This window comes from Hakea prostrata, chromosome 4 (genome assembly GCF_041222555.1).
Source record: "Hakea prostrata isolate BN-2017 chromosome 4, UWA_Hpros_2, whole genome shotgun sequence".
Classification (NCBI taxonomy): domain Eukaryota; kingdom Viridiplantae; phylum Streptophyta; class Magnoliopsida; order Proteales; family Proteaceae; genus Hakea; species Hakea prostrata.
The window spans coordinates 54,967,741-54,994,412 of NC_142603.1; the positions used below are offsets into that span (position 1 = coordinate 54,967,741).

General features: G+C 38.2%; 1 protein-coding gene across 14 annotated transcripts in view; it reads right to left on the minus strand.

The window, feature by feature from the left end:
- Positions 1 to 1,497: 1,497 nt before the first annotated feature.
- The window catches only part of LOC149019721 (serine/threonine-protein kinase TIO-like), a 66,635-nt gene continuing 41,460 nt past the window's right edge, over positions 1,498 to 26,672 (minus strand). For 13 of the 14 annotated variants that reach the window (XM_089153698.1, XM_089153696.1, XM_089153695.1 and 10 more), the window contains 15 exons: positions 18,263 to 18,335; positions 18,116 to 18,184; positions 17,898 to 17,978; positions 17,667 to 17,769; positions 17,449 to 17,595; positions 9,892 to 10,030; positions 9,059 to 9,230; positions 8,767 to 8,865; positions 8,147 to 8,677; positions 3,552 to 4,703; positions 3,238 to 3,471; positions 3,018 to 3,161; positions 2,816 to 2,896; positions 2,408 to 2,596; positions 1,498 to 2,032 (listed from right to left, as the gene is read on the minus strand). In XM_089153698.1, the coding sequence (XP_089009824.1) occupies positions 1,787 to 2,032; positions 2,408 to 2,596; positions 2,816 to 2,896; positions 3,018 to 3,161; positions 3,238 to 3,471; positions 3,552 to 4,703; positions 8,147 to 8,677; positions 8,767 to 8,865; positions 9,059 to 9,230; positions 9,892 to 10,030; positions 17,449 to 17,595; positions 17,667 to 17,769; positions 17,898 to 17,978; positions 18,116 to 18,184; positions 18,263 to 18,335 (3,460 nt within the window). In that variant the 3' untranslated portion in view covers positions 1,498 to 1,786. The remainder of the gene's footprint in view (positions 2,033 to 2,407; positions 2,597 to 2,815; positions 2,897 to 3,017; positions 3,162 to 3,237; positions 3,472 to 3,551; positions 4,704 to 8,146; positions 8,678 to 8,766; positions 8,866 to 9,058; positions 9,231 to 9,891; positions 10,031 to 17,448; positions 17,596 to 17,666; positions 17,770 to 17,897; positions 17,979 to 18,115; positions 18,185 to 18,262; positions 18,336 to 26,672) is intronic. The other variant, XM_089153701.1, reaches the window with a different exon arrangement.

The window sequence follows — 26,672 nt, forward strand, 5'->3', positions numbered from 1 at the left end:
AGAACACCCATCCAAAGTTCATGAGAGAAGTTTCAACCAAAGAACCAGGTGTTCAATATTTTCCTCCTCTATACCCCAAAGGTTGCACATAGGATCAACCTCTATGTGCCATTAACAGAGACGGTTTTTTAGTGGACAGCCTGCTTAACACCGTGAGCCATGATGAAGGCAAAATGCTGGTGAGACTTAGGGGCCCAAACCACCTTTGGCTTCACCTCCTTGATAGCTTCCAAGGCATACTAAAATGAGAACATCCCATTGGAAATCAAGGTCCAAACAACACGGTCTTCTGTAATTCGTTGAAGCCATCTTTTGTTGCATATTTCTAGCCATCTTTGTTGGATCATGAGTCCTATTTATCCAAGAACCCCCTTTCGACACAAAGAGTGTGCACCGTCATAAAAGGAGAGTCCAGATGGCTTACCACCACAAAAAACAGGGAGGGCCCAGGGTGGTGATGGGAGGGTTTTTTTTTTTATTTTTTATTTTTTTTATTTATATTTTCAGTGGTGGGGCCCACCTTTATTGTGGTGGAAAACCCGTCGGGGAGCACAGGGTGATGATCCGGATTCATAAAAAGATCCCTCCCAATCGCACTAGTAAGCATCAATTTCTCATCCACTATCACCCCATCGCTTAACCAAGGATCATGCGAATGAGTTTGCGGAGGCCAGCAACTTTATAATCTTTAATCCTCCAAATGCCAAAGCCTCCTTCTAACTTGGAACTACAAACAACATTCCACCTAATAGGGTCAAGAAATCATGTAGAATCCTTACCTTTTCAATGGAAGCAGAAGAAAAATGATTCAACGGTGGAGATAATGGTTTCTAGGAGGGCAAAAATGCCACACCCGTAGATGTAGGTGGATTGCAATTTTGATTCCTTTCTTTCAAACTTGAGAAAAGGCTTAGTTAAACATAGAATTACATATTTAATTGGATAGATTTCAAGTACCCTTTTTTATGTAGAGTATGTTTGGTTCCTAGGGGATTGGGAAAGTGAAAGAAATTATTTTCCCTTTTATGTTGTTTGTTTGGTTGCAAATAGAGTAAAGTGAAATTAATTTTACCTAAGTTATAAAAAAATTTTAAATTTATAAATCAACCAATTTTATTATAAGTGCTATAATTATGGTATTCTATGACACAAGACTCCTAGCACAATGTATTGCATCAAACATATCACATGCTTTGTCAATAGATCCACACCTTTGCTTACATATCGATATTGCAAACATGCACATTCATGTCCATCTACTCATCCTACATGAACACATGGATGGTCTCGTCCTCTGATGTTTGTGATTTTAGGCTTGCTAGGTACTAGGCAGAGGTGCAAATAGGTTCGCTTTTGGCTACCAACAATCTCATGGTTTTAATTTCCCAGCCAAAGAATTTATTCTCTCTAGTACTAGAGCATGAGTTTTTTGAAAACATACCAACTCACCACAGCTTTTCTGAAGAAAAAGGAAAAATTTATGATGTTGATGCTTAAAGCTAATGAAAAATCCAGTGACCTTTCAATCGTTTCTGCACTAATCTGGATTCACATACATTCACATTGTACTATACAATATATGATACATTAACATTGTACTATTCAATACTGCATAATTTTTCCTGGTCTACAGCATCAGCTACTGAGGGCTTCCTATACAAGACATCCGAAAGAATACAGCACCATGCGAAGATCTGCTTTGTTATCCTCATGCTGAATGAAAATGGGAATTAATGTTCCCTACATATCCAACTTCAGGAAATTATTGAAACCACAGTGGACATGCTTATGCTTCAGCAACCTTTTTAACAATGACTGAGGCATAGTTCGCAATTGTTGATTCAGGGGACTGACGCAGACGACCAATAACAGGGAAAAGCTCTGATGAGCGAAGAAACTGTCTGCAAGGAGGATGGGCACACATTTTAGCTAATGAGAAGAGAGCAATCTTCAATGGTGACTCATTTACTGCATTTTTTCTACTGGGGCTCAAAGCTACAATTGAGCAATCGGCTACCAGCTTTAGCAAAGCCTGCAAAGAGAAAGCTAAATGGAATCAAGCTGCACATAAACAAATTGAAGTCATTGTGAATTGAGCACTAATAAAGATTACCATCAGCGAACTTCATGTGGTTATTTATTCCTGTTCTTGTTCAATGGAAGAATTTATAATGGCAAAACTTTGATTTAACAAGAATGTAACCATTTTCCTTATTGGCTTTTATTGGACCAATTCCTATACCTCCTACAATCCATGATCCTCTGATAAGAATACTGTACTCCATTTTCAGCTGAGAGAGATAACCACATTGATTTTGCAATGGTAAATGCTCGTGAGCAGTGGGGTGTGAAGGAAGAAAAAAAAGGCAGAAACAGGTATGCGATAAACAGTAATGTATTTGCAAACCTGCATGGCTCCTTTAGAAATAATGTCTTCACATAGCTTATTAGAATTCCGGACAAGATTACTAAGTGCACCAGCTGCATTGGCTTTGGTCTTGTCTTCCTCGACTGAAAGCAGAATATTTGCAAGATGGGGTATGGACCTTCTGAGTTCTTCATACAAGAAGTCGTTGTAGTAGGCAGCATTACCAATCTAGAAGAGACAAGAACGTAGATCAACTGCACAGGCAAAAATTGTATGCTTCCAAAGAAAATCCAGTTTTTCTCAGGATTCCCAAAACATTGGAGAATATTGCAATGAAGCTTATTTCAACATCTTAACAAGAAAAAGGAAAAAAGAAAAACAAAGTAATCATATACAAATATCCCAATTGAGAAGCAACCATTAACATAAACTGAACAAAGAACTCACAGCAAAACAGGCAAATTTACGGGTACGTTTGTCTGGGTCAGCACATCGATCAATGAGGAGACCAACAATCTGGTACTCTTCCTGAAAAAACAACCTAGTTCTGAGAGCAGACACAACATATCCAACTTTCCAGCAAATCAAGCTGATGAAACCACCTTCATACTGTGGATGACATGCAGCAACCTAGAACTCATTCACTTACCAAAGACTTGTAGAAATAGGGGCTATGTCGACACATGTTGCCTATAGCACTGCAAGCCTTTGCGCGAACATTGGGATCTTCCTGGCTAAGGAAGTACTTTAAAAATTCGAACAAATCTGCCCTGTTAATGTGCTCATAATAAACCTGCAAATATATTCCACAGTTTAGATACAACTCCTTGTTTAATGCAATATCCACAAAGAGCATCCTAGACTCTCACCTGATCCATACGAGCAAGATCAGAAACTATCATTAAAATGTCCAGCACAACCTCCCTTGGGCTAGATCCATCTAGAAGCTTTCTCACGCTGCTCGGGTCCAACAAACCTTTGCTCAGAAGCTGATCCGCAAGGGGTCGATGACATGTCATCTTTGCAAGAAAAGCTACAGGCTTTCCTGTATCTTTTAACTCTATAAATTCCAAGCACCTCAGAATAAACCAAGGGATACCAACCTGAAAATTTCAGAAGATGTGAAGGGAAAAAGGAAAAAAAAACACACAAATGCCTCTCTACTAAGTTTGGAATGTCTGACCTCCAAGAGAATTTTAATATACTTGGGCATGTGCACTTCAATTGCTTTTAACGTGCCGTTGTCTTCAAAAGACATTTTTCCACCTGGCGAACCCATGTTGAGAAGAAAACCACTGCTAACTGATGCAGTGGCTGATGGCAAGCCTGGAATATTTTGTAATGCAACAAAAGGAAATGCCAAGAGATCAATTACAGCATTGATCAGATCTCTGACACTATCCTTCCCACCACCAGGTCCAACCCAACATTTTAAGAGTATCAGATGTACATCAGATATCAAGTCAGCAATGATTTTCATGTGTTCAATCCCAACCAAGATCTGTCGAAAAGGTAAAGCTCCACCAGAAAGGCAATGACATATTGAAGAAACTGTCCATACAACACCAACAGGAGATAGCCCAAAGTTATCTGTGATTCCATCTGTTACTTCAGAAGAAGAATTTTGAAGGCCATTAGCTAACAAATCCATAAGAAGTTGGGGAACTCCAGTTGCACAAGCCTGCTGAACAGCTAAGGGTCCACCCCACCTGAGTCTTGTTTCCAGCAACCCAACACATCCATCCCTAAGACCATGCCAATATGAGAGCATCCCATTCTGGTTGGTGATCACTTCATTTTTGTCACATGCAGAGATCTTCAGGTTGTCATAAATTGTGGTGATTCGAGGGATCAAAGGAATTGCAGTTTCAGAGATGGAAGACTCCACATGGCCTCCAGTTTCAAGGGACAGAAGAGATGCAAAAGCCAGCATGGCAGATGCATTATGTGACTGGAAGGATGTAGTCATCCTCTCATCAGAACAAAAATGAGCAAGAACTGAAAGCCGAGAAAGATGCTTTTTTGGAGAAGTGGTAAGCATGAAGGATGCAGACATTCTTCCAGCTGATTTCAGATATTGTGCAATTGTGGCAATGGTGAGGCATGAATGCTGAATCATGGTATATGGACTAGATAGTTTGCATTTTTGGTTACTTGATTCTCCCAGAAACTCTTTGTTTGAAGATGAGGCACATAAAGACAATATAGTGAATATCTCTGAAACAAGCGTACCATCCCCTCCCCCACTGATGACAGTAGTGACAGGTAGAGAATTTGGTAGGCCACAGAGCATATTGCAGAAATATCCACTATGAATGCAGCACCTCAACATGAGCTACAATATATAAGGAGAATAAATCAGATTCCAACAAAGGTAAAAAAGAGCAAGATTTGTGCAATCAAGAATATATAATTTGAAAAATAACCAGACAACTGGCTTCTTTGATAACAAATTATTTCTACAATTGAAATAAGCTTTGGGTGATTCAAGTAAAAACCAAGTAAATTTATACTGTGAGAAGTTTTTATGTAGAATCATATCAACTTAACCAAATCCTGTTCCCAAAAATCGTGCCAGCTATATGAAACATGTTTTACCATTCAATATACAGTGCTGTACAAATTAAGCCTAAACATAAAATGAAAAGGAACATTTCTAAACTTAATAAAAATCCTGCTACTACAAGTTGGGGGTCAATTGATTTGCTATTTCACTTGTATTTAGGAAATTATAGTTCACAATGCGACACATAGCAGCACCAAGGCAGTTCTTAAATTGCTAGGTGACCAGTCAGTATACTGTTCAAGAAGCCCAAAAGGAAAAAAGGGGAAATGAGGAAAAGAAGAGGCAAAGACTTAAAACAGGGAGAAAAAGCAGATGGAATGGAAATTAAGTAGCAGCTGCCACTACCACCAGAAAAGTTGCGTGGCAGCAACTTCCACCACCATCCATAGCTGGAAGTTGCAGCAACTGCCACCACCAAGGTTTCAATTATCCTTCCTTATGTACTGATATGCATCATTTATTTAAGCTACCAATATGATACAGTCCTGGTATGATATCATAGTACTAAATTTCAACCATCACCAACTTGGCAGTTGGGACTCCCTACTGTCACACTTGAACTGGCTAAAGCATTACCATGTTTACCAGCATTACATACACAGTCTTGTGCATGTCAACCTCGGTACCATAAAGTGGCCAAATCTATAGACAATGCATCCACCACAATTAAATACACGTGCATCCACACAATATACATGGTTCAGCAAGTTGCAAACATTCACAAAGCAATACCTACCTACGATATTATATATTGCCTAGCGATTAACTGCCCTTACAATTGGATTCGACAACCTTACATGTTGTTGATTAACTGCCCTTACAATCCAAAAGGTACAACACATGGTACAATATGACCTACAACTCAAACAAGGGCCCAAACCAATCTCGTGAAGCCCCAACTTGACATATATGAAGTTTTAAATATAAGTCCCAAACCCTTACAAAAATGAGAACTCAGCGAGAACTCAAAAGTATCTTGACATTTTGGAAAATCGACCGCACTACCAGCAATATATTAAGATCTCAGTGATCTCAAATTGAGGTTGAGATCTTATTGATCTAGATTTAGATTTTGGTGGTTTTGGTCATCTTGGTGAGAAACCATCCATACAAACACATTTGTGTATGCCAGAAAACAAGATAAAAACTTAGCTATGACCTTTGAGGCACTTCTTCATTCCTAATATCACTTAAATAAATGATGACTTGTGGCGTAGCTCAATGGTTAAAAGAATTAAACTGATAAAAAAAATATCACTAGAATAAATGCTTTTAATTTTTTTATTTAAAACATTATTTATAAGTAAATACTCTCTATTTGAATACAATAAACCAGTTAAAGAAAATTAACTTCCATAAGGATAAAAAGCCAGCTCGTAGTTCAAGAAAAAAACTAGACTTTGGTCATAAGTGCAATTTTCAACTTTTAAATGTTGTTGTGGTTTCTCTTGGACCTAAAAACTTTCATAAATCATAAGCTAAGACATCAAAAATCACAAACCATCCGTTTTTATGTCAAAAGTATTTTTTTAGTGAAAGTGATTTTAACGGTATCTATGCATATTCCAAATTATTAAATAAACTAGAACTCAAGATAGTACAAGGACTCTTTGTGAAATCCCCATTATGATTAAGATTTAAAATAAAAGACAAAGTAAAATTGAAATAGCCTAAACTATGCTGCCACTTGCTATCATGCTGGTATTGTAGGCATTTGTCAGTACACTGAATGATTCTGGTGTAAAAAGGATTCCTCACACCTAAGACCATTTTAAGGCAGCCAAACTGCATCACTTTTCAATATTAATGGGTTAGGTCCTTTAGAAATGCATATACATGTTTTAGACCGTCTTCACTTGTTGGAATAAGGAACTATAAATGATATAAATCATTTGAAAATGTATTTTTGAACATTTTTCTCTTGTTGGTTAAGGTTTCCCTTTCCTTTTATTGCTTTGATTATTTCTTTTTCTTTAATATTCGTTCCCCCGATTGGTGGACTGTAAGCTACGGCAAAGGGTCCACCGTCAAAGTCATTATAATTTATACTCCCCTTCCCTAGATCCAGAGCTGACACTCGGATCACTTCCCTTTTATTTTTATTTATTTATTATTTGCATTTTTTTCTGCCTTTATTAATTATGCGTTGGTTATGTTTGCTTTATTTTTCGTCTCAATTCAATCGCATTAGATGTATGGATTAGGACTGTTTGTTTAGTTTGATTAAGTAATTAACAAATTTGAATCATTGCACTCTCACATTATCATTAAGAAGTTAATTCTAAAGTGGCATATCCCCTTGAGATCAACCCATTAGCTACACGATACCGTACACTTGCGGTTATTTTTAATTTCACAAACAGACCCAATATAAGAAGTTGCACAAGATGCTCAATTGACAGTATTATGATGATTCATACATTTAATAAATTAAAAGAATAAACAAGGATGAAGCATAAATAATGGAAGTTAAAATGGAGACTGAGGTGCTGAATAGTGAATACACCAAACTACCATAGTAGTAATAAACTCTAATGTGTCAATGTACCCCAAAAAAAAACACTATAATGAGTTAAAGTAGGGATCATACACAGAGAATGAAATGCTAGTAAGCAAAAAAGTTAAAACTAATGATGCTTTGTAAAACAAACATGAATCACTTCAGAACTCGTCATGCACAAAACAGGAAAACAGAAGCAAATGTCTATTTCCCGTCCACACAATTCTGTCACATGGAAACTTGGAAAGTTCATGGTAATTCCAATCAATGGATATACTAGGCTTGGTCTGAAATTGGGATTGTCAACGTGTCAAATTCGGCAAAACATCAGCCAAATATATATATATATATATATATATATATATATATAGTCATTTATATATATAGCCATTTCACTTGAGTTTTCAGACACCCAATTGTTTCTGAGCATCTTTCATAATTTTTATTTTCTTTCTGGATTTTTAATTCTATATTTTTGCAACATCTAGATGAAACTAGAAACGTGAACGGTAGACATAGAACCTACCAGTCCACAAAATTAGCACCCTATTTAATTTTATACACAGCTGATACACGGGAGCAGGAATTTCACATAATTCATTCCCAAAAAGAAGTGACTCACATCACAGAAGATCCCTTGGTTAAACATAATTTTAATCAAGAAAGTACCAAGCATCAAGTGAAAAGAAAATAACTTTGTGGAATACCACACCTGAATTGCAGCAGACAAGGCAAGTTCTGCACGTTGATGAAGACAGTAATAGATAGCAACCTGCATGGGTTTTGATTTAATAAATGCTCTCACCACAGCATCAGTGATTTTCTCTGAGTCTATACCCTTAAGTGAACCTGGGTCATTCTCCTTGATATCAAGCCTATGTAATGAATTACTGTGCAAAGTGTATAGTGGGAACATATAAGCATGTCCTTTCAGTGACTGAATCTCCAGTGCAGCTATAAGTGACCAGATAGCCCTGCAAGCTTCACAAGCAGAGCACAGCATATTTGTAGCACCTGACATAAGACTTGAGCCTGAAGCTGCTAAACACAGAAATAATAGGTCTACCACACCAAATGTTTTTGCATGGTGTAGAATTTGTTTTATGGCTTCATTGACCAATGGAGGAGGAGAAACTTTCCCTGACATTCTAAGTCCCTCAGCAACTCGTGATAACATCACCACTATGCATGCAGTAGACTCATACAAAATTCTTCCAGAAGCATCTTCGTTGTAGCCAACAATCTACAATTACATGAGAAGATAGTAGTGAGAGATAACTGATGGAATAATATCATTTTTTAAACTATCTCAGTGCAACAGAAAAACCAAACCTGGGAGTACAGTTCTACTAAAGAAACCCAATGCCTGTAATATGATTTCCCAATGCTAATTCCCTTATGATTCAGTAATTTCTTCGAAATTGATAGAGCCTGCATTTGTCACCAACGTCACCACTATATTAGCTACAAATTAGTACATATACAATGAACTTCAAATGTCAGATGAATGCGTACGGCAAGTAGGCCTGGGATCTTTAGAAGGAATCATAAGTACACTTATTACTTATAGGAGTAAATAGTGGGACAAAATGGTAGAAACTCTGAAGACCAAACAATGGTATACCTCTGCTATTAGTTCATTATTATCAGATGATTTCAGGCCAACTATCACCGCAGTAAATCCAAAAAGTTCAGATATTATTTCATCAACTACCATACTAGAATGAAAAGCACCAGCAGCAATTAAGTTTGAAAGAATTCTCAATGATTGCTTGATACAAATAGCATCCTGATCCCTGCACAAGTTCAACATAATATCATGAAATTGAAAGTTATGCTTCTAAATAACATCATAGAAAAGCTTTGAAAAGTAATTGCTTTCTAAAAGATTGTGAAGAATCATAACGCGATAAGGTTCAAAACTAGATCTGACAATCATGGTTTTCAAAAAAACCATGCGTCCACCAACTTCTTTGGTGTTGTTAATAGTTCATTTTGGAGACTGGGTGCCTAACTTTGGCTATCTATTGGAAATTATTGGTTCTTGACTTTTTTCAACAATTTTTTGGTAGAGAATAAGCATGTATCTGACCTCTTGGATATCCTGAGTTAGTATCTAGCATTTTCTTTTTCTCAACTTGGTAAATATAAGAGATCAAAATTAATCCCCCCCTCAAACGTGTTCTACTTCTCCTCATGATCTCCAATATTGTCTTGAAAATCTGTATCTTCTTGAATTAGTGGAAATTATTCTACAAAAAAACTTCAAGAAATAATTGTATTCTATGAACTTTAATTGAAACATCATGCTGTAAAGAAGATGTGTGAGAAGCATAAGAACAAGCATCCAAGGTGAATTTGTATGAAAATACGACCCATAACTTGTAGAAGCTTGCACCATGTATTCATATTTTACAAGGAATTTTTAGGCAGGAAACAAAGGATTTATTTGCCTACTTGCAAGAGCTTGGTGTCCCATTGGTCCAAGTTTTCAATGGCAGCAATACATTTTCTAATCCTTTCGCATCTTGACCAATAGTATTTGCTCCTTTAACTGTACGAGAGTTATTTTCCAACCTATCCAGTATCAGGCAACCTGAGAAGGGATAAGATCCAAATAATCTTACCAAAGTACTAGTACCATGACAAACAAAGCTATTCAAACACAGTTGACAAAAAAAAAATTGGAGGTTTTTTATCATTCAAATATTATAGATAAACAGTCAAAGAAGCTTCAAGTTTGATATTCTCCAATACTTAGTTCTATGACTACTCTTATATGCATGATAAGTTGTTCACTTATTGATCAAACATAACAAAGGAATCCAGACTCTGCGGTTCCATTATCGAAAAGATAATGAACAACTCTGAAAGTAGCAATTCTATACTATGCAACTAATGAGGCCAAAAGAAAAGTATAGGTGATATGCTTGAGACCACAAATTTCAAACTAGAATGTACAAAGTGAAAAGTGAAAGCATCACCCCTGACGGACCAGTCTGCCAGCAGAATTATGGTGCAAAGAAACCAAACCAGGCAGCTCTTCAAACTTTTCCAGTTCTTGCAACCCAACATTTTCAACCAGACTTTATATTTTCTCATAAGGAAATTATTAAAATCTGTTCTAAAGAATTTGTTTTGCCACTCGCCTAGTCAAAGTCTCAACTCTTGAAAATTGAGGTATCTTCACTTTGATCCCCACATTTGAATCCCTGTTATCTTAGTTTGAATACATTTAAGAAGCAATTGACTAGATAAAAGGCCACACATAGGGAGAGAGTTATAAGTTTGGGCACACAATTCATAATTCTTATGGTAGCCCATTGAATTTATATATTATGACTTTGATATGGAGTGTAATTTGTACCAATACACAGCAGAGGCTTAATAGGTCAAGATGATTCCTAAAACATTAACAGTTCAGCATGATTTGAATTGCAAAGGTGTACAAGGTGTTTCAACAGTCAAAATGTTAAAAGTGTTTAGTGTTCAATTGCCCAGAGATAATGCATAAGCCTCCTTGCACAGGAGTGCAACACACATGAAGGGGGAGTGGGGAGGGGGGAGAGAGAGAGAACAGAAGAGAATATGCGATTTTCAATGCGCTGTTCTCTTTTGTGAGAATCATCTATATGTCTTGTTTTAGTGTCTCCATAAGTGACAAGACCTGCTAATGGCTGAAGGCAATAATAAGAAGACAAGGTCAAGTGAGAGGAAAATTTTGTAGCCCAGAAACAAGGATCAGATTAGCTTCCAGGAACACTGGATCCCTAACAGGTAACAAGCTGGAGTAGTAGATGTTATAAGGAGATGAAGGGTAAATATCGCTTGAAGAGATAACTTAGGGGTAAAAAAGCTAAGGTGGTGGATGATTAAAAACTTTGCTATTCAAGAGATCATAGTAAAGAAGTGTAGTGTGCATAAAAAAAATTTCTTTGATAAGTAGTCCTTTTTTATTAGAAAATGGGTAGACATACAAGAAAGGAAATCCCCTAGAACACCAAGAAGGGAAGCGGGTTCCAACAAAAGGTCATTCCCTCCCAACCAGGGTCCTGAACTAGAATTTAATCCAACTACAATCTATAATAAACATGAGCACCAACATCCTTGCAAACCATCTTCGCTAGTTCTCTTGGGAAGTCCGGAGGCTCCCCCACCACCTGGGCATTCCCCAGTTATACACCTGCCGTATAGTCTGCCATCTGGTTTTGTTCCCCCCAAAACATGTGTAAACTCCCTATCATGGAGAAGACCTACCAGCTGCTGGATTTTGCTTTTAAAGCATGTATTTTCCAAGGCCTGTGCACCTTCCTCTTGATAAAGATCTGAACGCCCTTATGAATAGCTTCTATTTCCATTGCTAGCACTAAGAGCCCTTCTCACTTTCCTGTATAAGCCAGAATAGGATCTCCAACCTCTCCTAAATAATCCTCCATAAGTTGCTGTCAAATTTGCAAAAGCTCCATTGTAGTGTAAAAAAGGCAATAAGATGAGGTCAGCAGTCAAGCTTTAATGGGGAAAGTAATCTCAACCGAAACAACCTCAGCAAACTAGCACAGAAAAGATGCTGAAAAGAAGACCAGCAATTAACAAAGCCCTAAAAGAAAATTGATACGAACCCACGAATCGAATGTAAAGATAATATTATTTAATTGATAGAATAACGAAGAATAATGATAAACTAGTTAAAATGGTGTCAGTCATCCCCATAGCACATTGCTGCCCCTCAGCCTACGGCTGCTCAAACACTCACATAAATAATCCTTAACTCCTTCTAACATCTTACCCCTATTTATAACCCTAATCAACCCTAATTCTCTCTCTCTCTCCCTCAATGTAGCCTAATATTGTGATCCCAGGGCTCTATCAAAAATGAAAAGCCAAATTCACTCCCCAAATCATGTCTTTATCACACAAATACTAAATAGGCCCGAATACCATCAGTTATAAACCACAAAAAGAGAACCCAGCACTAAAGTTTTGAGAACAAAACTTTCAGGAGAAAGTCTGGTGATAGCAGTGAAGCCTGCTAAAAGGAGATATAAGCTCCAATCTTCAAGGAACAAGAAGCAGCAGTATTGGAGACATCAATACACCATATGGCCAACCAAAAGCACCTAATAAGCCAGCCCAAAGTGAACCTGATGCAGGAGAACAGAAAAAAGAACTCCCAGTCCAACAGAAAAGAAACTGCAACAGTGTTGGCTTGGATGACTTCAAAGCTGACCTCTAGAGGTCTTTCCCCTCAACCGAAATGGTTGCTCAGTGCCCCTCTGACCTGCATCCAGCTCCTTGTAACAGTTTCCCAAATATTTTTCATAAGAACCCCTTCCCTTGCAACCCCATTTGTGACCCAGGGTTCCAAAGAGGAGAGAAAGTGGAGAACAAGTAAAGGTACAACTCTCAAAATAAGAAGCTTCGCTCTAACACCAAGTTGGAATTAACAAGTATGAACAGCATCAAGAACAATGAAGAGCTGAGGAAGAAGGAGATGGGGGAAAGAAGGACAAGAGAGAATTAAATGGATAGAATGTGGTGAGTTGGAATCATTCTCCAGTACACCTATACTACTTCATTAATGCAAAAGGAGAAATTACCTACACCTCCATAGGGAGTTGAAAAGGTACAAAACATCATTACATAATAAGCCAACTAGTTAATAGTCTAGTTTCTCAAGCACCCTCCAATACATGAACATAACAAGATGTTCACAACTTATGAATTGGTTACATCAAGAACACCCTTAAGCCCATACCTGTTTGTACTTATCATGGATGAACAAATCAAGACAGTTCAAGATGAAGTCCCATCCTGTATGTCCTGTAGTTATATCATTTTGGTGGATGAGATATAGGCAGTGATAAGCACTAAAAAGGAGCTAGGGAGATCAACCTCGGAAACAAGAGTCTTTAAGATTAATAGAACAAAGACAAGAATATATGATGTGCAATTTAATTCATATTATGATGAATTCTAAGATGGCGTGAATTAAGGAAAGAGAGACACTGCAATTAAATATTTTTATATTTGTGGTACTCATAAGTTAAGGTAATATAAAGGACGAGGACTAAAAGAAATAAAGTGGGATGGTTTAGGAGAAAAGGCACATCCAAAGTTCTGTGTGACCTATATGCATTTTTCAAAAACGAAACGAATTTCCAATTATTTCGGAAAAGTGACAAATTTCAACCGAAATTTCGGAGATTTCAACCATTTCGGAGGTTTCGACCGAAATTTCGATGATTTCAACATTCCAACTTGTTTTTCCTTAGTTTTTGTTGATTTCTATCCCATTTCACCTAATTTCCACGAATCCCTTGCCTTCAAACACCTCTTTTGCTTATTTTTGCCTCCAAACACCTCTTAAGCCACAACAAATACAAAGAAAACTACGGCAACAATAGAATGCGAAGCATGAGCCATACCCAACAGTTCCAAACTTCCCCTTTTTTATTTTTGTTTTGTTCATGCCTTAAATGATCTTGTATTGCTTTGAAATTAATATATGTTTAGCCTAGGATTATGATCTATGATTGTGTTTTGTTAAACTTATCTTTTTTATTATTTGCTACCATTTTTCATTTTCTGATTTTAATAATTATTTTTTAAAATTATGTGTGTGTATATATATAGGCATATAGGCTTCAACTTAATATATGTGAGACACCATCACTTGATCTAGTTGGTTATTTTATTTTGTTGACTTGTTGTATATGTAACCATTCTACCAAACAATAGGCATATAGGCTTCAACTTAATATATGTGAGACACCATCACTTGATCTAGTTGGTTATTTTATTTTGTTGACTTGTTGTATATGTAACCATTCTACCAAACAATTCATGTATGTTGATGATTATATGCCTCTATGCAATACAGTTTGCACTTGTCGGAACCAGTCATTTGTTACTATACTTGAATGATAAATTTTCAATGGTTTTTTTTTTGGCAAAATACTAGTTCCATTATGTTTATTATGCTTGAAATAGGTAGTATACAAGAATCCAAATAATTTTGAGTCCATATGAGGCTTGAATTTGAAGTTCCAATTTCCAAAAAAAAAAAGTGTCCAGTTTCGACGGAAACATCGAAATTTTGGCCTTTTGCAAGGTCGAAATTCCTGTTTCGGTCGAATTTTCTTCCTTGGTAGTTATAAGTTAAGTTGACATAAAGGATGATGACTCACTAAGAAACAAAGTGGGAGTCATAAATGAGGAAACAGAGATACCTCCCTTAATTTTTTTCTTTCTTTTTGGTAGGACATACTGCACAAATACTTTTTATATTTGTGGTAGTCATAAGTTAAGGTGACATAAAGGATAATGACTCACAAAGAAATAAAGTGGGATGGTTTAAGTGGAGAGGTGCATCCAGAGTTCTATGTGACCTATGTCTCCCTTTAAAGCTTCAAGTGAAAGTTATATAGAGGTGTTGTATGACCAGTTATGATGTGTGGAGCTAACAGCTGAGTAGTTAAGTGCCATGAGGATACAAGGATGTTAAAATGGATGTGCAGAAAAAGAAGATGATGTACTCCAGCTGTCCTACACTGAAAAACAACTATAGGAGCAATTATCCAGTACTTGCGTTGAACCGGTAAGCTCAAGTAGGTCAACTTAGGGTTTTAGGCTCAAATAGGTTTAAGGTTGGTAAGAAATCGAGTTTGATGGTACGGTTATTTTAAGTGAGTAGGGAAGGGCATCGAAAAAGGTTTGGGGTTTCGTGGATGATGGAATGTTCCTAAAATTAAAGAAACATGAATAAGGATTGTGGTCTTAGTTCTAACTATCAAATTGCAACCAAACTCAAATGGTTTTTTTAGGATGGTATGAAGAAACCGCTTAGATTGGACTTAATTCAGACTACTGGTTTTGGCTGGGTAAATTTTAGAGTTTGTCAGCAAGAAGTACAGATGCAGGAAGTCACCGTTCTAGGTTAATTCATAATTGGGAAGCAACAGGGATCAAGTGTTGGTTAAAGCTAGGGAATGACAAGGTCAAAGTTCGGAAAGATTTGACTGCTGGATTAAGAGTAATTTTGAAGTAGGATAATTAAAAGGTTAGAGATGGAATAGGAAGTTTTAAGGTTTTTGCTGGAAAAAATTGTTAGAAAACAAGCATTAAATAATCAAAACAACAGCTGAACTAGAACAAAGAAAAGAGAGAAGAAGAAGAGAAGAGAGATGAGGAATCAGTAGAAGAGGCCTGTGATTCTTGCTTGAAGAGTCTAGAATCATAAAGCCCATTTATTTATAGCTTCTAATGAATCTAATACAACTTGAGAGACAAGTAATTGTCCCCTAGAAAAAAGGAAACAAAAAATTACAGCTTTAGTAATTTCCTAGCTCCTAAAATAGAAAGTTATGGAAATAGAAACTACCACCCAAATAGAAACTATGCTTTTTAGAAACTATCAAAACTTATGTAGAAAGACTCCTACATTAGAAATAGAAACTATGCAGTTTTTACTGTTCACGTGAATAGTAACAGCATTTTTACTGTTCACGTGAACAGTAACATGATCAGTAAAATAGTCCAGACTTGCATATACTTCAACAAAAATTAAACCAACTTTGGTTGAACGTCAAGGGGATGGAGTCGGATATTTAAACATGATTTGAAGAATTTTTCTTATGGCTAATTTGAACTGGGAATAAGTGATGGTATGAGAAGACGAAATCAAAAAAGGAAATTTGGTGATTATGATTTAGGAAGTTATAAGCATATAAAGGGGCTGGGGATTGAAACAATTCACTCATGTATAAAGAGCAGCAAGTTGAATGCTTGAATATCCATAAATTTTAGGGAAATTGCAGGACCTATGCAGAGTCATCAATGGAGATCAAACTACTTAGGGGGAGATAGAAGAATTCGATGGAGGGGATGGAGAAACAACGCAGCTCTCAATAGGCTGACCAATGCTCAAATTATAACTCTCACTCATCAAATCAGTTTCAATACTCTGACCCCAAAAATCAGTTTCAAAACTGACCCCTCTTACAACATTATATAAATGACACAAAGGACTCCACTTAAAATGAAAGGGCTAACATGACCTAACCCTACTAACTTAACTGACTAGGAAACAAAATGGACTAAAAAAGAGTTGATTACGTCTGAAAAGAGAAATATTACCTGGACAGAGGAGAATATACCAAAATAAATTAGATTGAGCAACTGGTTCTAACAAGCAACACAATTCAGATTGAAGGAGCTAAAACAAAAAAATGGACCTAAATTTATTTTTGTGGGGTTCAAATGAGCCTAAAATTACCATTGAAGAAATTGTGAGCAATGGCATGCGCAGTCTAGCGCTTCTACTAAGTATCCCCTTTTTGAGACTCCTGGAGGGCAAGGATTCATGTAGTATTACCTCATTTAGCTGAGTTTTTTCCTGGTTTCTTGGATTCTGTGTCTCGTTCTCCTACTGTTTTCATCCTTCATTTTTCAAACTTAGTTTTCCATTTCTCATGTCAGTTCCTCTCCCACTTTTCTCCATCTCCTTGTTTCCACTTCTTCTGTTTAGAGCCTTTAGACCTAATCACCCTTCATTCTTTTTGGGATCCCATGCAGCTGACCCCATTAAGCTGATGTATTTGGTGTCGTTTGTATCCATATCCATTGTCTTTCAGTTTGCAACCAATGCACAACATGTACTGAAAATGCATATAAGCTTAACTGGAAAAAATTATTAATTACCTATAGTATTTGAGAAAATTTTCAAAATCAAGGTAACTAGTAAGTTGGGCCGATTCTCAACAACATTATACCTGCGTTGATTTTCATGAGGCTCATATCTCAAGAATCTGGTGCAAATAAAGGCCACACCACATGTGAGGTTTAACCCTCACAAATACTTTGGCGCCAAAGGCTATGCCCCAAGGAAAAACACACATCATTGATGTGCCTGAAGGCTTATACTTTTATGCTTCTGAAAACACTCCTTCAGCACAACATACCAAACGGTAAAGAAGGAGAAACAAGACTTTTCCTTAATTATCTGATCTAATATACCTGATTGAACACCAGTGGGACTTATTCCAGAAGGTTCTACAAGTGACGAAGAATTTTCCATATGAGAGCTAGGAGAATGTAATTGACCATCTCTGGGAGGACTTTGAGCCTTGCCATTCTCGAGGACAGCAGAAGATTGATTTTTACCTGCATTGAAGATTAATAAGAATGTGAAGACAAGGAAACTGAAGCTGGAAATCCCCAATCAGATGTCTTACACTCAGGACTAGCAGTGGTTGACTCATTTGCTGAGGTATGTATACCTTCACCTCTCCAAGCTGCATCACCAATTTCTGCTGCAGCAGTTGCAGCATGAAGATCCTAGAAGTTGTTCAGGAGGAACATGACTAACAAATCTAAGAAACAATAGGCAACGAAAATATGTATACGAGACTAATATCTAACATATGTATATTGACACGAACATCTGTCTTTTTAGATCTTCTTACCTCTACCTCAATCTCATCAGATGTTTCTTTGACAAATGGATGCTCAAGAAGTGCAGGCCAAGTAAGCCTATTTTGAGGTACCTGTTTTCCATGATTATGTAAATCAGCTTACCAGATGAAAGACCTTAAAGCAATAAACGGTTTAATATTCGACAGATCAAGCACAAATCTACCAAAAAACTAGATAAAGCATAATTCTAACTTCAGCTGGTTACTACCTTATTGAGCAAGCCTTTTAGAAAGCTTTTAAAGTTTGGGCTCATGGTATCAGGATACGTAACTGGATCCTGCAAAAACATGATAATCAATTCTTCTAGTCCATTATATTATTGCTTTCAAAAATACACTAGAGGTTGAACATGTACCTTGATGATATGCCGGATCAGTGCATATACTGAATTTGTATAAAATGGTGGTTGACCAACAAACAGTTCATACCTATCAACATGTAGTTAACAGTCATTGAGTTTATGCATTAATGATAGGGAATTGGGAAGTAAATGACCAATGAAGATAGAAATGGAAACACCAAAAAGAAGATAGTTACACGCCTTGTTGGATCCAGTACTTAGTGAAATCAAAATGAATATAAGATAAGTGCAATGCAGTTCTTACAAACTTCCCATACATTAAAAGTAATTTCTGTCACTTCACCAAAAACCATAATGGTAAACAGATGTTAGAACTCGGACCCACAAAGATCACACCTGGGAAATTGATATTGGGGGGTGAAGAGTAAACTCTTCATTAGTTCATCTGATGCAGCACAATTTGAGATGGACTACTAATTGCATGAATTTTGATCTAGTGTTGAGGAGCTTAATTGCCAAGAAGATAACTGATTCGAACGGAAAATATTCCCCAGAATTATCTGCTAATTGTCAACTGATCATGTGACCCCACACCAGCTATTTGTGATCAAGACTGAAGTTGTTACATGAACAAAGGACTCTTGGTTACTGTTCACCCTACAGTGATGTGAACAGTATTTTAAGGGATTTTCTTTGGTTATTTCTATGGGATAATTTATCTGCAATTTTTTTTAACTCAGGTAGGATATTGGAGATTAGTTTTGGTTTGTTTTGAAATGCTAAGCGTCCTAGTATAGTTGTTTTCTTATTGGAGTATGTTCATTGTGCATAAAAAAAAAGAAGTAAACAACTATAAGAAAACACATTACATTAAAAGATTACATGTAAATTTGAAACCTAAACATAGAGTCTAATAATTAAAACCACAAAGCAGCAGAGAAATAGAAGACCTAAAAACTAAGGAGAAGAGATTGTAACCTAAGTATCAGTTTGAGAGGGGTATTTTACAAAAAGTTGGTAGAGGGGTGAAAATATGGAGAGAAGTATAATACAACAACAACAACAATAAGCCTTGCCCCAACTAAATGGGGTCGGCTACATGGATTCTTGCCCTCCAATCAGTTCTGTTCGAGGCCATGCTAGATACAAGGCCTAAGCTATACATATCCTTTCTCACCACTTCTCTCCGTTGAATGTGGCTGTGCCACCTCAAACAACTTTCTCAAAACTTATCACTTATGGGAGCAAGTCCCAGACCAACTCTAATATGATCATTTCTTATCTTATCCATCCTAGTTTTGCCACTCATCCATCTTAGCATCCTCATTTCTTCTATGGAGAGAAGTATAATCATACAACTAAATCAAAGAAAGAAACAAGACAAACTATACACGATGAAGGAGAAGTGGAAGTGGAAGGAGAGAGAAGAAAGGAAATAAAATGGGAAAAAGTAAAAAGAATATATTTTAGTGAAATTAAATTCGTGAAGAAATGAATGAGAGAGCACAAAATAGAAAGAGAGTGAAGATGGAAAGAGAACAAAGAGAGAAATAAAAGGAAAAATATGGAGTTAGAAAAACGTGGGGAAAAGAAAAGAATGGAAGGGAAAGAGAAGAAAGAAAGAAAGAAAAAAAAAAAAACAAATCAGAAAAACATAAAGACAAGAATGGGAATGGGAGTGAGAAAGGAAAGAACAATATAAAAAATTGTGGAAAGGAGAAGGGAAAAGAAAAGTATCTTGGAAATTATAAGCCTATTAGCTAGATAGAAAAAACTAGAGGATTTACAAAATAGGATTTTTTCATGTTGCCCACTTAAGTTGGGCCCAAACTCTAGGTTGCCCACTTAAGCTACTAATATTGCATGTTGCCCAATCTGATGAAGTTGGAATATTACAAAAAACCCAACGTTAGTTTTTGACAACTTGACTGTTAAGTTTTCAAAATCTGAAATGTGTTTAGACCTAAATGCCCCTCACCCCTCTCACTCATTGTGTACCCAACCCTTAGGTGGGTGAAGGGAGAATCTTCCCACACCTCACCGGAAATCCCACCACCCTTCCCCCTACCGGCAACCACCTTCCTCACCTCCACCAGTTCAAGACCCTAAATCCAAAAGGGATTTTGTCACACCCCACCCGCCGGTCTCGGTTACCCGCCCGACAACCCGTGGGAATGATCCGTCACAGGATCTACGGTCTTACCCATCAATAATAATAAATGCAAGTATAGATAATCGTGATCAAGAATAAATTCAATAATTAAATAAAAGGATTACAGGAGTCCAAATACTCCAATAAAATAATCAAGGAAATAATAAATAATCAAATGAATAGTGAGTTCAGCGGAAGCAAACAAAATGAATTATATAAATTTCTTTCCAGTTTCTTTTTCTAAAGCTAAGAACTTGGTTTCTAATTTAGCAAGATGAGGAGTCCTCAAATTCTTCTCCATACGGTCGGCAAGTTGTCTGGCAACTTGTCTCCTACGTCTGTCAATGGGTGCTGTAAGCGCACTCCATGCACCCGTAGGAGCACCCGCATAGGCTATCTCCATTTCCCATTGCCGGTGCCACATCCTATTCATACGAGAAGGCTCCTTCATGAGAAACCAATCCATCTTCCGGCATATATCCTCCATCTGTACAAGCTAATATAACATACAAAATAAAGGAATGAGTTCTGACCAACTCAATAAGAACAACATAATTCTCATCCATATGTCAAACACCATCAGAAATGCATATATAATATGTATGAAATGCAAAAGTATGAATGCCACTAAGATCTAACTATGCAAGTCTCTAACAGTTGACATGCTTTAAGATATACACCAGCCCTCCTCTGGGTAGGTCTAATCACTCTAATCCGGCAAGGATTGGTTACCTTTGTAGGGATCCTGGGAAAAAGGGTAAGTCCACACCTGGCTCTCAAGCCATGGCTGGGGTTAAGTCAACACTCTCTCACCACGACCATTGGTAATGAGTACTGGCGCATGTCGGGGTTTCTAATCCAATGCAAGTCAGAATGGTGACATACTACATGAAGTCCAGATACATCCCCTATGGCACCAACCAACTCGGTTCAGTATCCTTCGCAACCTAGGAGTGAGAACCCTCACGAACTGGCAACCGTTATTGGACTCCACTCCCTAACCCTATGGTCATCCACATATTGTTGGGGCGGAAAGCTCTTATTACTCCTCACAACACCCTGTCCTTTCCTTGGACGTTCATGAGCCCAACCCTAACATATGCAACCCTACCATTGTATGAACAACAATGGACCACTGAGTATCCACGGACTGGTTACCGCTGTAGAATGAAACAGAGTTACACCACTATCGTCACGGGTCACCGCTCAATCTTCTCCGAAGGGTGTAGTTGGGGTACCTACCATGCACTCTGCCTCCTGGTTGCTTCGGTATATGTCGCCGCGGCTGTGTCCCTCCCCCCTCATATCTTGCCGTTCCCCCCCTTCCCTCGCCCCCATCATCTCATCTTCCTTCTTTTGTGCTTGTCTCCCTATTGTCACATGCTTTCTGGTTGGGCTTCGGTATTCGTTGGCCTGCTGCTGTTCGTCTTTCGTGTGGGTTGTTGTCCTTCCTTGTGTCCTCTTGCACCAACATTTCTTTCGGCGGGCACCTATACTGGTCGATTGAATCTTGCGCCGGTTCTGCTCTCGGCCCCGTCGCTTGGCCCGCTGTGGCTCCCTGTGCGCCCCCGGGTTTCTCCGCTCGGGCTTGATCATCCGTTTTGTCCGTTTTGATGATCCTCCGTTTCCCTAACCTACCACCCGGGGTCCGCCTCTTACACCTTTGGTTCGAAATCCTTCCTTGTTTGTCTCCTTTTCCGGTAGGTTTCGTTTCCTGTCTCTCGCACTGTAGTATTGTATGGAGGATCTGAACACCGAGGCTCTCTTTAATCTGGTGGCGGTGGTGATCGAATCCTTACCTCCCTCGTCGGTGGAGGCTTCCGTCCCCCCTTCGCTCCCTTCCCCCGTCTCCCGCCTCCCCGCCCGCCGTAAATATTCGTCGTGGCGGGGTTCTTTTATAGAGATTTGGGGCTGGCACCCCCGCCGCCGTGCGTCGCTTGGTCCCTCCCGCCACTGCCCGCCCCTGTTTTGCTTCGGGTGCTTTGCTTATGGGGTTGGTCCGTCCCTAACCCATCCCTGGGGAGGTCTTCCTTCTTCCGGACATCTCCGACATCCTTGCCTTCCGGGTCCACTTCCAGCAGGCGTTCTTCTTCAGAGAATCCAATCCTGGGTTGGGTTGGTCTGGACTTCTATTCGAACCTCCACATTGCCCGGCTGCCTTCGGGTTTCGGCTTGCTCGGTCCCGGGTTAGTTGGGGTTGTTCGTTTTCTCGGTCGCCAGAACTTTGTCATCCGTAATCCCATCTCACCCCTGGCCCTTCCATGCTTCCTCGGGCGCTGCCCCTTTCTTCCCGCCGCTTGTGTCTCCGCCTCTCCGCTCGTGTGGCATCCGGGGCGTTTTGTGGTGCCCCTCGGGCTGTGTTGTGATCCCCCCTTCATTCTGCTGCCCGCCGCGGGCTCGCGGTGCTCTCATCGCCCTTTGCCACCAGGTCCTTTGATGGAGCCAATTATGGTTTGAAGCCCACCAGCAACATAGCTCCGTTTGGTTTGGGCCCGGGCTGGGTTTGGGACCCAAATCTCTGTATTGGCTCTTTTGATCGCGCACTAGGAATCAATCTGTTTTTGGGTTTGTTTTAGGTTTGAAAACAATCTGCCGTTTACTAAGTTGGGTTTGTCTAATGAATAAAGGCCGCTCCCTGTCGGTCTTCTCGTTTGGGAGCCGGGGGTTGATGAATTAGAAAGATTCTTTGAAACTGTTGCTAACAATCGTTCCCAACCATTTGGGCTTCAGATTTTTTACGCTCTTCTTAATCGCATTCCTCTGGTATCAATTTCAAGATTTTGAGATCGAAGAGCAACGAATTTCATTGAAATTTTCCCGTCAAATACCGTTTTTTCCTCTTCTTCCATGGCTTCTAACAACTTTTCCAAAAACAAATATTGATGATGAGCCCAATTCCTCACAAGGATTTAATTCTCTTCATAGCAGGGGAGTAGAAATGGTGGATGGGCATTTGGGAGGGTTAAGGAAGGGTGAGGCGGAGATGGGGCAATGGTCACCGGCAAGGGAAGGGGGTGGTCGTCGGCGGTGGTAGGATTTTCCAGCGAGGTGTAGAAAGAAGATGGGTGAAGGGAGAATCCATTCACCCACCTAGGGGTTGGGTACACAGTGAGTGAGACGGGTGAGGGGCATTTAGGTCTTAACACATTTCAAATTTTGAAAACCTAACAGTCAAGATGTCAAAAACAAACGTTGGGTTTTTTGTAATATTCCAAGTTCACTAGATTGGACAACATGTAATATTGGCCACTTAAGTGGGAACTTAGAGTTTGGGCCCAACTTAAGTGGGCAACATGAAGGGGAAAAAACTCTAAAATCTTGGACAGCATAGAAAAATTGGAAGGAGGTCAACTCATATGAGGGAAGAATCTCCTAATCTTCGACTGCTTTGTAAGCCTCATGCGTACACTTGGAATCTTTTTCTTCTCCAAAAATAAAATAAAAATAAACCTAAGCCCTTGATCATAAATAATTTCTTTGGAATGATTTACTAGACCCAAACTTGCATTTTTATCCACTTTGGCCCATCATGCTTAAAATTGGGCCCTCTTCACAACAGTGAAAATAAATTGGACCACTTTAGGTGTTAAATTACAAGTATCGCACCCAAAAATCCCAAATATTCGCTAAGCTCCCAAAACATCCTAAACTTTGCAAACAACAAAAAAAAAAACACGAGGTAGCTCTATTCTTGGTGTAAAATGCATGATTTATGCCCTAAGATTTGATACATAAATTTTCTCATCTAAGTGTTCTCCCTCTTCCCCTTCTTCAAGACTAATTCTCCTCAGATTTCCTTTCCTCACCCTATCTTCTTCATCCTTCTTTCTCCTTTTTTATTTTATCCCCCATTAACTGGTATCTAAGTCCAAACCTAGGTAACTCTCTCTATCTATGGAATTCTTCGCTCACTCCATCCTGCCCTCAATTTGTCTTCCATGCAAAAAAAAATTCTTATAATCAATCTTCCCTACCAATTTTTCTTCTCTCTCGCTTTTCTTCTCTAATGTTTCTTTTTCATTCTATGATCTTCTTCCCCATTTTGTCCACCCATTCACTACCACTGTGATTGATAACACTATTAGCAAAACTTATCTTTCTTCATCCGCACACCTTCAAAGAAGAGGGGGGGAGGGGAAGGAGGATACTTCCATCTTGAGACAAGCACTTTCCGTACAATGTCAGTTATTATTTTACTAAAACTTGAGGACAAGTTTTTAAAAGCACGAAGATTGATGCAGTACAATTGAAAATGGAGTTCCACCATGAATCTTTTGTCTATTTTTGATAATTACAAGAAGCTCAAGGACTTGGAAGGGAGAAAATATTTCCCAAAATTATCTGCTAATTGTTTGCTGACCATGTGTCTCCACAGCCAGCTATTTGTGATCAAGACTGAAGTTGTTTCCCAAAAAGCTGACACTCAGTTACCCTTCACGCTACAGTGACAGGAACAGAGTTTTAAAGGATTTTTCTTGGTTATTTTTATGGGATAATTATCTAAGCAGTTTTTTAATTTAGGTAGGATACTTAGGATTAGTTTTAGTTAGTTTTAAATTGCTAAGAGTCCTAGTATAGTTGTCGAGTATGTTCCTTTATTATTTAAATGTTTAATCAGCCTACATAAAAGATAAATAAAAAGATGAAGCGGAGCTGTCGCTTTATACATTTGGAGACCCCGTTCTCCCTCTCTCCTCTCCTCCTTTTCTTCTCATGAGGGTTCTTCTCCCTCTTCCCCATCCTTCAAGATTGATCCTTCTCAGCTTTCCCCTTCTTCCCCCTGTCTTCTTTATCCCTCTTTCTTCTTCTTTATTTTGTCCCTTATTATCATCCCTAGAAACAGTTCTATCTATGGAAGATGTATAGTTACTCATGTAACCTAAGCAAATATGTATGTAAGACAGACAAATACAAGCTGCAGGAAAACACAACAACCCCCTCATTTAAAGTATAATATACAAACTCACTAATCAAGGAAACAAAATTAAGCAATACAACAATGTAACACTAGAGTGGAAAATGAACTTTGCTTATCAAAAATAAGCATTTTCCAATGAGCATGTACTTAGAAGACGACAACCATATTTCGAAAAGCCGTAGGTTTTTAACTGATGCTATTCTTCCAAATAGTCATTTAACATACTATCCTCAATGTACATGAGTTTCGTCTCACATGCTGCCTTCATTCTGGTGCTCAAGATTTAATTAACACGAAAAGGTGTACTGCTCAAATGAAAAAGGAGGTTGCAAGCTGCCCAAGTGATCCGGAGAAAAATAAAACAAAACCAGAAGAAGAATGCATGTATAAAAAAGAAGAAGATAGGGAAGAGAGCTAGAGGCTGCTCTGCTCACACAAATATTGCAAATAATGATTTCAAACCCAATCTCTACAGGAGGAAGACCAGATCAAAGTCAAAGGCTTGATAATGGATCATTCTGAGAGGTCAAACAGTTATAATTATATATACACAGATATAATATTTTCACATATACTCATAGTCAGATATTTTAGTTAAAATATCAAACTTTTGAAGAAATATTTCAGCTTTTTACACTTCACAAATTGAAATGGTATGCGAATTGATGGATCTTCAGTATATTTGGTCATTTTAGCAAATCTGATGGTATATTTAGATTTTGACTAGTTGAAACCGAAATCTTGAACAAAGAATATATTAAGGAAAGGGGCAGCACTATTTACACAGGTTTGTCAAAGGAATCAGGACTTGACATGAAACAACTTCCCAGTCACTTGATGTTTGATCAAGTGCACCCTTGGATTACACTTCTCAAATTTCAGGTCTTCCACCACTCAACACATTTTGTACTGGTACTTCAACATTTAAACCAAAGTTTCAGAAGTTTTTCAACCAATTTGCATGGTTTTACAGTACAATGTATAACATCTATAGTCTAAAAATTGGTATTATTGTCATAAGTTCCAACACGGGTAGTCTGGGAATATGTTTGTTTGTGCATTTGATCATTCTGTGGACTAGACTTATTTCCAGATTGTGTAATTGTTGATATATTGATATAGATTGTTGTTGACCTCAGTCACCTCACTTAAAAGCTTGACCTCCTGAGGTATGCAGTGGTAACATGTATCAAAGCCAGGAAAGTCAGGTGTTCAATCCCAGGTAAATGTGAGTATACAGTATCCTTGGTGCCATATGATGGTATCAGGTGGTGTGCCTGTGGCAAAGCACCAAAATACCACCCAACTACTCTTTTCCACAAGAAAGAACTACAACAGTGTGGAAGAAACAGAAAAGTAAACCCAATTAAAATAAAAATAAAAAAAGAAACACC